The sequence below is a fragment of the Amphiura filiformis genome, chromosome 5 (assembly GCF_039555335.1).
Source record: "Amphiura filiformis chromosome 5, Afil_fr2py, whole genome shotgun sequence".
Lineage (NCBI taxonomy): Eukaryota > Metazoa > Echinodermata > Ophiuroidea > Amphilepidida > Amphiuridae > Amphiura > Amphiura filiformis.
This window is the reverse complement of record NC_092632.1, coordinates 14052663-14065825: the sequence shown is the minus strand read 5'-3', so window position 1 is coordinate 14065825 and position 13163 is coordinate 14052663. Positions and strand designations below refer to the sequence as shown.

Here is a 13163-nt window from a genome sequence, read left to right as displayed (position 1 = left end):
GAGAACTGAGATTTAGTTTCGCTCAGATGAAAGTTCAGAAGCTTTGAATGTTGTGAGCCAGTAGGTTGGAATTTATGCCCGGAAAAAACGCGCCAAAAAATTAAAACTGATCCGTCATACTCTGACGAGATTCATCAAATTTAATATGGTATTGAATGACTTTATCGTGTATCTAACTAAACAATTAGAGAAGACAAAAATCAACCGAAACCATGTCATTGATACATCATCTATCGGATCTAAATTTAATTGAGACCCTTAGACGGACCAACTGAACGCAACTTTATTAATTGTGTCTCAGTTTTATTGCTATTGAATGTAGGTCACTGCAAAGCAAAGTACATTTACTTAATTTGTTTTCTACAAAACATACTTTAAAATGTTAAATAATCATAACCCATTGGTATATGCGAATGTGCGGCAGATTTGGGGTGCATTTCAGCATTGGGCTATTCCAGAAAATAGGTGCACACCCCCTATAGAGGAGTAAATTTTCAATCAAAGAAATGTCCGGATTTTCAAGTCAGCTTTCTGAAAACGACTGGATTTCCAGTTGCCAATGTTACTGGAAAAAGCTCGGAAATCCAATCAAATGAAGGAAAAATCACGGAAATGTTGAAAATGAGCTCTCAAATTGAGGATTTTTGATTTTAAACAATTTTTCTGTCGGATTTTTTTGCCTTTGGGCACTTTAAAAGTCTGGATTTCCAACAGTCACGACTGGACAAAAAGTCCGGATATCCGAACTCCTCTATTATATAGGGGGTGTGCATCTATTATCTGGAATAGCCAATTTAGAGTATAAGTTTGCCGGATATTAAAGTTTGGGCTGCAATTTTAAGAAATCTGGTTTGGAGAGGGGGGTGGAACCTCGAACATCAAAAAAAAAATTATTCCCTAACAAAAACATATCTCATTTTGTTAATTGGTGGTTTTTTTAGTTGATTTGAAGCTTGATAGTATACAATTGAATACATAACATTCATCATGTTCATGCGTCCGGAGCGCGCAAAAACATTTGGAATAAGCATGCCTTGTCGTACATTTTACCCCCGGACTTTTACCCTCAATTTTTTTCCTCCCCTTAAATATTAAAGACTAATTTTTTTTATCTCCTCTTTTTAGGACCCAAATTTGAATGATTTACGGCACTCATACCCTAATATTCTTTATTGTTTACCAAAATATTTTCAACTAAATATATTTTAACTCTGAAACTTTTCATGGCAACGTACATGATAAACTCCACAGAGCCTCCCTCCGACCTGGTCACATACAGGCTGTATCAAAATGATTGCTACCTATCAGTTTTCCGTGATTATGGACAGGAATGCCTCATCAACATTAGATCCATGAATCTTTGTTGGATTAATGTAATATAAAGGTTTGCAAACTATGAATTCCTATCATTACAAGATTACCGAATAGGGTGCAACTTGCTTTTTTTTACCAATCATTTTGATACAGCTTTTATTATATTTGAATCGCACTTAATCATGCTTAATTAAATCAATTTTAATTGAAAAGAGCAATGAAAGGGGCACTTCGTTATCCACAGCCTCATCCCCCACTTACTCCTAAAAAGTTGAGATTTTTACATCATCAGAAATTACATACATGTTTCATAGCCATTCTTGCAGATTCAGTCATTATCTACTAGTATATCAATATATGTGACCGTCCACGGCGAATGAGCCGTAAATTCCTCCCCCGGTCAATTTTGTTTTATTTCGTGTTTTAAAAATAAACATCATAAACTTAATGGTATATCATTTGACTTCAAACGATATCCAGAAGCGGAGTTATGGTTAGTTAAACTTTGCTCCTTCAACAAAATTATAGCTTTTTTCGTTTCTATGTGTGTCTCTTTTTCCACATTGCTGGCAATAAATATCAAACAGTCATAATTGGCGGTCATTTAAAATCATCCCCAAGTCAACGAGGTTTAAGAAGGTTCTCTCATTGTTAATTGTTGGTTATGCATACCTATACAAATAACCCACCACTTGAAAAGGATTTAGCAAAAGCAAACAAAGACCAGAGCTATTAAAAGTTCTATAGCCATCTAAGGTAGAAGCTTATTATCCACTTCAATAATAGGATTATTGATTGGTGTTGTGACTATCAAAATAAGACAGATGTCGCGCCAGCTTAAGTGACCGATGAATACGACCTTCGTACACATTTTACACCATAATTCAGACTACAATTTAGGGAATTTACGGCTCGTTTGTGCTGCCGGGTCACATATTATTGAAAATTAACGCATGATGTTTTGCAAAAGTTCATTCTACAAATTATATACTTTGCAAACTTGCTTAATTTATTGTTGTTAATGAGTTATGTACGTTTTACAAAAGTGTTGTTGTTTCAGCCCTCTTTACAACGTAACTCAAGAACCGCAGCACCTATAAAAGTGTATCTGTGATATTTTAATTCTTCTACACGCTCGCTATGAATTGAGCAATGCAGTTTTTGCCAAAGCTCACTACCATTCGTAACATGCTGTTAACTACCAAATCACAACAGTTTAAAATAATTAATAACCTTAACATCATTTATTTGTAATTTTAACAGCTCGCAATTACAACACTGTAATTACGTGTAACTTACAAATTCAATGCCGGAATCAACTGAAATATGCCTTTTTCGTGGATATCTATTGAATCATACCCTGAGGATACTAGAATCATGACATGCACCTTTAAATGAATTGTTTTGTCATGAGTCCGATTACGAAGGAAACCTCGACACATAATATTAAAATACAGTAGGCCTATATACGTATGCCTATGTTTTCCTTCGGTTTATTTTTATCACGATCAAATCACGTTCAAAGCCACAGACTTGGTGACTTTGGTCATTGTGCTTTAGGGTAAATTATTATAACACGCGAATCAGTATGTAGTTTGTTTTCAGAAATCACTGTGGGAAAAAAAGATTGCCATATTGAAAACCATATCCCCCGTGTTTCATACCAGGGCCAAATGCAATGTCTATTTTCAGCTACATGGTAGTACCGCACAAAAATATCCCGCAATTGCAAAGGAAAGTAATGTTCAGAGTTAATATGCTGCATTTATGCGTTGTAAATCTAATTCTTTTACTGTTATCTTGTATCAAGTGTCTTTTGGTTTTAATACGGTGTCAGGAATTGCATAAATTTAATTTGTGTTGATATTACTAATGACTTGCTAACATTTCGTTGTATCCTTTTATGCTTCCATTCCCTTTTCCCTTCCGGATCTGCCCATCAAAAAGGCACTTTATTCATCATGTCGCGAATTCCAAAAAAAACCAAAAGTACATCCTCGTATTCAGAATGCAATTTGGTGTGTCTGATGTGCTCTCAGGTCCCACAATTTTTTTTTTTAAACTGGTTTTTTGTTGTTGTTGTAAATTGTGAGATTTTGAGATACTCCTTGTACATTGAATCAATCTAGTAATTCAAAGAATCTATTTTACACCCTGTGGTGAAGCACTAAGTGTAAAGGATGCTAATCAGGGCACCACGTATATTGTGTTTATTGATAATACGTATATAGTTTATCTTCCGTAGATAGCAGTGTTTGATTCATATGCACTGTATAGAGTAGGGTGAACTGGGTTATAGGTAGCCTACATAATGAAGGTCAGTAGCACACAACCCAGATTTGAATGATCATGTAATTCTGACTCGAAATATTATAGGTAATCAGGCCTTCGATATCTTCCCAAAAATAGAAAAAGAAGCTAAAATAGTGCCCGATTTATAGTTCATATATTTCGCCTCAAGTTCCTTGTGCTACAAAATTTCATTTTCTCATTTGAATAACATAATCATGATAATATTTCAATGTATTCAATTGTTTTGTTAACTTATTAGGTTATGCTGTCATAGTTTATAACATTAAAAGGCAATTGAGACAGAAACTTGCTCTTTTATCACAATGCATCTGTTTTAAATGTCAGATATGGAGCCAAATCACGGGATTATTTTCGTAATATTGTACCCCCAAAATGTGGTATCATATTTAATATACACTATTCATATCGTCATGCCAATGCTCTAGTTATGTCATGCCCGACAATTTTCGTGATCTCGATAAGACCTCGTTGTCTGTTCACGAACTACTATTATAAACAATTTACTATAAACATTTCCCGTCGGCGACTGGTGACGTTGACGCTACGGAATACCCCTAGACTACATATACGATATGGAATTTGACCTAAGTGGGATATGTAGTACACTGAGAATGTGATAGTCTTTAATAGATCATCATGATCTATGTTCATTAGGCTTGATGTGAAAGTTATAAAATAAAAATCAACATGATGGTGATTAAAGTTAGCTTCACCAGACGATACAGCTTATTAATAGTCCATAATATTCATTCTGCTCCCAACATCTGATTCATTTCAAGTCAAAAAGTTACGCAATCGCGGGCCATGTCATTATTCCCTAACAGCTCCCCATTACACTTGGGTGTGGTGCAGCAAGCATGAAAAATATTGCCTTAAATCCAACACACGAGTGTCTGACTAGAGTTTGGAAGAAAAAAGTCTCATTTAATTACTAATTAAACCAGCCCATATTTATGTTAGGTAGCGATAAGTTGGTCTAGAGAAGAATCCCGTCTAAATGAAAGGTAGTTTTTGGTTTTCGAAGGGACTTCGAATTCTCCAATGTGCCACGCAGAAAGCACTCAAAATGGCCCAAAGCGGGTGCTTATTTTTAGGGCACTTTTGTCCGAACTGAAAACCCACCCATCGATATTCCAAAATCGACGAAGCTACCCAACAACTGTACTAAACCGTGCACGTCCCCCATGTATATACCGTCAACAGGGCGAGCCCTCGATCTTCTATCATGTTCGATGAAGACACACCTATGTCTAAATCTTCTCTATTCAATGAGTCCCTTCCCCGTGTCATTTTTGTATAGCCTTTGATATTATTTACAATTTTAAGCTGTCAGGTTATCTAAATAATTATTCATTATTAGGAAAATAATTGTATGAGATATAAATCATGTACCAAAGTTTCAGGAAAAAACGTTTGCAGGAACTGAGAAACATCATATGAATTCCGCGTCCCAAAGTATTATGCCAGTGTCTATATGACTAACCTTCTGTACCAAACACGAAGCCGGCAACAACATCAAAATTATCCTCCCACATAGTCAAAATCCCAAATTATAAACTGACGCATCAGATAGCTCCCGACAGTCCCGAGATAGCTGTTGTGTCATATTCTATTTAAATGAAATGTAGATATGCAATGGATAGTAGATATTATGATGCTCACGTAAACTTATGTCATGTTAACATAATGAATAGAATATTTATCAGCGAGGATAACTATACTACCAGCTACCAGTACCCTGGGGTCACTCACTAAAAATGGGTGATATTGACCGCATTTTTGAACTCTCTCTCGCCAAATGATACCCTGTACTCAGATCATGTATCCTCAAAATGACATCATATACATAATAATTAATAATCATAACTTTCAAAACCATGAACCATCTATTGACTGATTCTCTGTCAATTATTAAAGCCGTACAAAACATATAGACAGGGACAATGCGGGGGACAATGTAGGTAAAGCTATATATTTAGGGAATCCGTCGATCATGACTTGTGAGGCTGACAATTTTAAGCCATTCATACCGATGCGAGCAAAGGTGAACGCCGATATCAATCCCGGGTATCAATCATTGTATATCTGAAAAAACCTACGTCAATATTAGCTAATATTATACCAGTGACTTGTTCTTCCTCTTCTTCCTTTTCAATGACAACTATACTACATTGTATACTAGCCTTCACTTTCATCCAATCATCGTCAGTGCCGCCGAGAGCCATTACGGGCCGGGGGTAAAACGAACGCACGGGCCCCATTAAAGGGCAGAAAAATATTTCCTGTCTGGGAACTTAAACTATGTTGCTTTAAATTTTCTGTGAAATTCGTGAGCGCCTTGGAGCTACGGTTGGGGTCCAGGGGCCCGCCTTATTTAGGGCCCATGTGATTTTAGCAGATTTAGCACACCAAAAGAGCATATCTATGTTTAAGTAATTCTTCACCTGTTTTAGACTTTAAAAAAAAAATGCTTCCTTCATCCTAAAAGTGGTTTTAAATGTTCAGTTTCCTATATTTTTGTACATGAGAGACATTCTTCAAAGTTCTTGCCTAATAACGTGGCCTACATGGTTGATATACAATGCACAATATAAAAACGACGATTTATCAAATTTTTGACCCCCACCCCCTCTTCGGGTATGTGGGAGGGGACCAACATGATGTGGGGAGGGTATTAATGTGCATGAAGAATGCATTGTATGTTAAGAGTAATTGGTACAATTCGCTATGCTCCAGCTACAGTACAACAATGAACATGAGTTGAGTGTTGGACTTCCTCATCTTCAGAATTATCTTGTGGGATTCATTTCCGACATGGTCAAGTAATAATAGAAAAAATTTTATTAACATGTTTTTCCTGACTTTACTCGGACCTATATTTAGCATGTTTAGTATAATTAAATGCATGAATATAAAGTTTCAATTACTTTATTTAGCCTCAACTCGTCAAAATAGCTATTTTTATGGCCAATTATAGGAAGGAGAAACCTTTCACATAATTTTGGAAATTTAAAAAAAAATCTAAAATTCTGAAAATACAAACAAAAAAATACATAATTTAAAGCCATATTATAACATTTTCAAACAAAATAGATTAGCATTTCTTTGCCATAAAATGTTAGCTTTTACTGTCAGATATATCCCTTTTATTTTTGAGCCGAACAACTACGGCAAAGCAAAGAAAATTGGAATTTACTACCAGCGCACATGTCGCCAATACGTACCACTCCTTCGGTCATATTGTGGTACGACCCTTTGTTGTGTATATCACCGTCCCGCACGCCGTGTACGTTACTGTGTGTTATGAACATCGTGTATGCGTTCGACTAATAATTCCATCGTAATAATTTTATTCAAAATCTCGGATTTTGACAAAACTACAGCACCTAGAGTCTTGATTTTTGCAGGGTATATTGGTTTAATAAAGTACAATTTAATCGTGTAAAAAAAGGAATTTTAAAAATTCAGTGAGGGCGTCTTCCTCAGCAAATGTTATAATATAGCTTTAAGTGCATAAGCTTTTTTCTTCTGGGTAAGACATTTTTACTTGCATGCAACAGCCTTTTTCTTGCAGGTTAGAAATTTGATAAATAGGTCCATGCATGTATTTTGTATATGATGACCTATTTATCAAATTTCTACCCTGCAATAAAAAAAAAGCTGTTGCATGTAAGAAAAAATTCTTACCCAGAAGAAAAAAGCTTTTGCACTTAAATTTGTTTTGTTTTTTTGGTATTTTCAGAATTTTAGAAATTTTCTTACGCATATTTTGTGGGACCTGAGAGCACATCAGACACACCAAATTACATTCTGAATACGGGGAATGTCCTTCTGGTATCAAATAATTTAGTTTTTTTTTTAAATTCGCGATAAACATAATATAATGATATGTACTTAAAATATATGTAGCTGGGAGGAAAAGGCGTCCATCATTTAAAAATTTTGACCTTTCGAATGGGGCTTCTACTTTTGCCAAATTTTATTTCAAAAATACCAAATGACAATTTTAATGACGCATCCTTCACTTTGAAGTAAATTATACACAATTTTAATTTTATATAGTTTCGCTGGGATTACTGAATGGGCATTTAAAGATAAAACATGCGAAAAAAAAAAAAAGCTATGTAAAGGTAATGTAAATGTACTTGACATTCTGATGTGCGAATGACATCACTCAACAAAATTTACATCTCTGAAAAATTAAATGTTCAGCGGGGATTTACGTATCATTTGGTTCTACCAACATTTATGTTCGCATGAAACCATGGGAAAATAATGACCAATTGCACTTGTCATACAGAGAATCCCGTCTCAAACAATTAAATTATGATCCAACGCATGAAATAGACAAATTAATAGGGAGCATATTCAAGGGTTTTATACAGTTATCAGGACAGGTTATCTCAGTTAGCCACTATCATGATTCACACGAATACCTGATGGGGATTCTGTGCCCGCTACGTGAACTATTATATACACTGTTAAGAGCTACAATGTGTTGATGAGGTCAGATATATGAACTGAAGATTGGGGTTTAAATAAACTTGACCCTTCTGCGACTTTGTCCTGTTGTGTCAATGCAAATCTCTTGTACAATGATTTGAAGAATCTATCGCATAGTGACGATATAACCTCCACCTGTATTTCACAGCCCATCCCAATCCAATCCCAATGTGTCTCTCTTCTGTATTCTTCCATCCATATATTGAATGCTACATGAACCATTTACATGCATGAAACTCCTTGCTACTCCAACTACGAAGAGTGGCCATGATATTCCATCTGCTGTAATCATAATTATAATTGTGTGGGTATGCCTATCCCTTTTCAATCCGCGCCCAGCTCTATCACTATTTATTTGCAACTTTAACTGGTGATATTTTCTTAGCTGTATACAAATGACAATAATTCTTGAGTACAAATGTTGTGTCCATCCATTATTCACTTTCCCACCGAGATATGTCGCCTTTTCAATCTCTGCCGAGATCTGTTTGATCCTTCATAACAGCTTTTAGCAATCAGAATAAAATGTAAGTCATTAGTGTAAGATGCGCAATCTCAGAAACCACTTTAAATTGTGTGCTTGATTATCTTCTCTAAAGAGACGTTCTTATGAAGTTCTTCTCTGTGGTCAAAATGGTCAATCAACTTGCACTTTTGCGGCTTAATTAATACTTTTCAATCATTTGACTTTGCTGCATTTTCGATTAAATGCTTCCTAAACCTATATTGCAAAATGTCAACTCTGTTACGTCGAGTCTAGTATGCCCTATTACTCTTATTAATCTTAAAAGAGTTTCATTTGAGCAATGAAACACTTGAAGCTATACGAATGGAATATGAAGCCGAGATGAAAGATTAAAGAGTTTTGGCATTGCAGAAAGTTGTACACACATTATTTTGCAAACATTTTACAAGAAACAAGTAGCGTAAGGAGCTCTCAGCCACTAATGGTGTAATAGTGTAAATATAATAGTGTAATATGCAGCAAATTTGTAGCAAGTTTGTTATTAATTCTTATTCTATGTTTTAGCAAGTACGCTATTGTGCAAATTTCTCTAATGCCAAAACGTTTCAGTCCTTCAGCATGTTCAGCGTGGCCTTATATTCCATTCTGTGTAACTTTGTTTTTCGCTCAATCAAAACTCTTTTGAGTATTCGAATGTAAGTTCATACGTGCTGGTGATAAACAATTTCAAATGTTTAAACTGACTTTCAGCACCAAAATTCACTAACCTTGAATTTTTGATGTGCGACACACATCCTCATCAGACGAACAACATCTTAGGACTTCTTCTGATGAGGATGTGTGTCACACATCGAAAATTCAAGGTCAGTGAATTTTGGTGCTGAAAGTCAGTTTAAACTTCGTGAAATTCTTTTGGGTATAAAATTCATTCCTCATATGTTAACATGCTTAAAGAAATTATTTAGTTTTCACTGATCTATCAAGTTCGAGGTATAATATAAAGCAGTTTTCTTCCCCACGGTCCCCACCCACTGTCCAGTAAATTTGAACGTTAATATGTTGCGTTCTTTAAGAGCAGGTCAAAGTTACAGTTTATTAACAAAAGAATCAACCCACTATTAATATACACCATGCCGATCAAAGAATTCACTGATCATGTGGATGGGTCGTGAAAATATTTTTGATGAAGTACAAAAGTCCCCCCTTTTAATGTGGGGGTCAAACACCGAAGGTCATTACACCCAAGCGACCAAGCTCACCAAACATTGAACGTTAAGGAGAAGAAGCTGCAGCAGCAACTTTTCGACAACAAAGTTTTGGTGTTTTCATGGTTTTATTCTTGACCATTTTTATGATGTGAGTGGTATTATCTGCTAAATTGTTGCCAGGGATCTTAATATTTAATATTCTAGCTACGTTTCATCACCTCTGTTAAGATTCACCGTACCGGTGTTGTAGATACATGACATGCCACAAGTGATCCAAATAAGACTAATAAGCACTTGGTTATTGTTTTAAACTCGTTGATTATAATCGATGGGAATTAATCAAATATATTACAAAGATATTTTCATGTTTTAGAATACATACCTCGACATCTTCCGTGGTTGCACACCAACCCAAAGTCCGTATCACAAGGTTGCTTTGGCAATGCACAATGTTCTCCTGTTTCCCGCAGACACACTGAACAACATCCGCATGGATCTGCTGATGTCCTTCCACCAGGACAATCTTCAACGAGTCGAGGACAAGCCCAGTTACAGGAGCGATATTCCTCAGGGCACGTGTCCAATGCAACACCTTTGGCAGCGTCATATTCATCCTGATGCGTCCATTGATCATTTTGTGCTACCACATAGCAGCATAAAACGGCCAGCCACACACGAGTAGTAGTATATAAAATATCCATCTCGTTGAACTTGTAATAATTCCTTATCCACCAGAGAACATTCACTCAGCTCAGTTGCGTCAAGTATTTAAAAGGTTCCTTTAAAATTATTATATTCCAGTACTTCAGTAAACAAGAATAACGGGTAATGCTGTCAAATGTCTTAACCCCAATGCAAAACAGCTGATAAATCATACGCTTATGCTTTACACGACGGGCTTAAAGAAAACGCAAAAGATATACATATATATTTATCTCGACACGTCTTCAGTCTGTCTCCACTTCATCATATTTCAGATTATGTAGAACGGAATGTAATGACAGACTTTGATTGAAATCACGTGATCAATTGGGTTCCGCCAATGGCACGTAGGCGTGTAATTGGTGGGGAATGAAATTCTGATGTAGTTCGCCAACACCGCGGGATCCGACAGTTCGGCGAGGCTGGATGGATATGGGGCTCACTGCAGTGCACAAGTTTAAAAGCCCTCAAGTCAAGTTCATTGCTCGCGAGCGATCGCCAACAGTCTCATGTTTTGACGACATTAAGCTTTTAAAAACAATACAATTTAAAAGCACTATGCCAATGTTATACATGTACTGCCTTTTCCTTCATAACAAATCCGCAAGTACCATTAACCTATAATAGTTCATAATGTTTCCGTATATTCTGATGTAACAAATGACGATTATAGCCCACATTAATATAACTATTATCCGGATGGCTACTTAACCATGCCAACTTCCTTCATCTATCCATAATAATTCCTGTGCAATTTATTAAAACATGCTTTTCAGAGTTTAAGTTCCTCCGGATTGTTATGCCAGGACTCCAAAAACACTATTTTCTACCCTAGAGTTGATAGTAATCTGATTTCATGGCGTACACCATTTACGGAACTATTTACCCGCTTCTTACTGCAAATTTACAAAACTGGACATTTTTTGGTAATCCAAGCCTGGGGACCGGGAAGGATCTCCTTAATAAATAGAGTACCATATACATGACATCGCTGCCTTTGGGATGTATTTTCAGCCGTTTTGTTATACAGATGACCCCTCTTAAGCTCTTATTCGTCATGAATTACCAAATTGGTGATCAATTCTTTAGTCTGATATATTGAAGTTGTATTTTGGAATGGGCTGTTCCGCCCGGGCTGTTCCGACCCGGGGTTCCGACTCGACTCCAGGTTGGTCAGTACTCAATCAGTAGTCACTTTTCAATTAATGACATTTGCAATACGTGGCGTAATATAGGAATATACCATATGATACAGCCTTTATTTCAAAATGATAAAAATGCAATCTAGGGTCATTCAAAAAGTTCTACCTCCATCATCACATCTCTGTTATCTTACGTGCCAGGATATTGAAATTACCCATGATTATACTCTTAAGTGTCGGCTACAACATAAAAGTTATTTGATGAAAATGTGATTTTTGGTTGTTAAAATATGTTGGTTAAAAGAAATACAGATTTGGTACATCGGAAACGGTTAAAAACTGAAGCCATAAATTTAGTAAGCATCATATTGTAGCTTTGGAAAATCGCCATAAAATGTTTTCAAGACGTGGTTGTCCAACTACTTACTCAGGATAAATATTTTGGTCCTATTTGGCCTTTCTGACATGCCTCGGGACTTCAAAACAAAATGAAACATGTTTTATATGAGAAGAAAATATCAAAGGCTTCAACAGACACATAAATGGCAGTGAAATTTGCCAGATTTCGACTAAGGGTAATTCCGTCTTATTTTAAGCAATTGATTAATCTTGACGTGGAAATAAGATGAACAGTATAATTATACTTACAAAATACAAAAAAACTGTGCATAAGACTTATTTGATTTTAACTTATGAGCCAATTAATATGACTTGAACCAACAAGCGCTTACCCGATCGAAGTCAACAACCTATGGAAGAGGGTCAATATCTGAACATGTATCGGTTTTGTTGTGCAAAAGACATGATACCTATAAACTGTACCATCTGCAAGCATTAGATAATCCTTAAATTATTTGAAGGAAAATCCAGCAAATAAATAATTTTCAGAAATAAATCTGTAATGATTTCTACATAGATGTTGACACCCTTTTTAATCAAAATTGGCCTTTCTTTTCAGACCATTTCCGACATACCAAATCTATATTCACTTTAACCAACACATATTACAACCAAAAATCACAGTTTAATCAAATAACATTTATTTTGTAGCCAAAATTTAAGAGTATACTCATGCGTGATTTCAATATCCTGGCACGTATGATAATAGAGATATGATGATGGAGGTAGAACTTTTTGAATGACCCTCGTAGCTCATGCATGGCCGGACAAACATTTTAATATGAGCCTAATATGTTGTGTTATGAAAAAACAGCCACTGGACATACACAACATATACATAGTTACCATTTATGATCATCATTAGACAAACCCATATCGTCTGTAAGACTCCCGGATTGAATATACCTATTCTGTATTTAAACATTCACTACCAATTTGTCTGTTTGACATTAGTTTACATTGCAAAACTTAAAAAACAGAAGGCCATTTACTTAGGACATTCTTTACTAGTTAACCATTTTTTTCATGTGCATTTAATATATTAAATAACACAGAAAAAATAGCTCAGGACCGGAAATTCAATTACTCTTTTCAACGAGGCAATTACCCAATAAA

At 35.7% G+C, this 13163-nt stretch overlaps 1 protein-coding gene across 4 annotated transcripts in view; it reads right to left on the bottom strand.

Annotated features, from left to right (window-relative positions):
• The window catches only part of LOC140152682 (uncharacterized), a 37307-nt gene extending 26546 nt beyond the window's left edge, over positions 1-10761 (bottom strand). For all 4 annotated transcript variants that reach the window (XM_072175137.1, XM_072175138.1, XM_072175139.1 and 1 more), the window contains exon 1: positions 10187-10761. In XM_072175137.1, coding sequence (XP_072031238.1) covers positions 10187-10505 — 319 coding nt within the window. In that variant the 5' untranslated portion in view covers positions 10506-10761. The remainder of the gene's footprint in view (positions 1-10186) is intronic.
• Positions 10762-13163: the final 2402 nt, after the last annotated feature.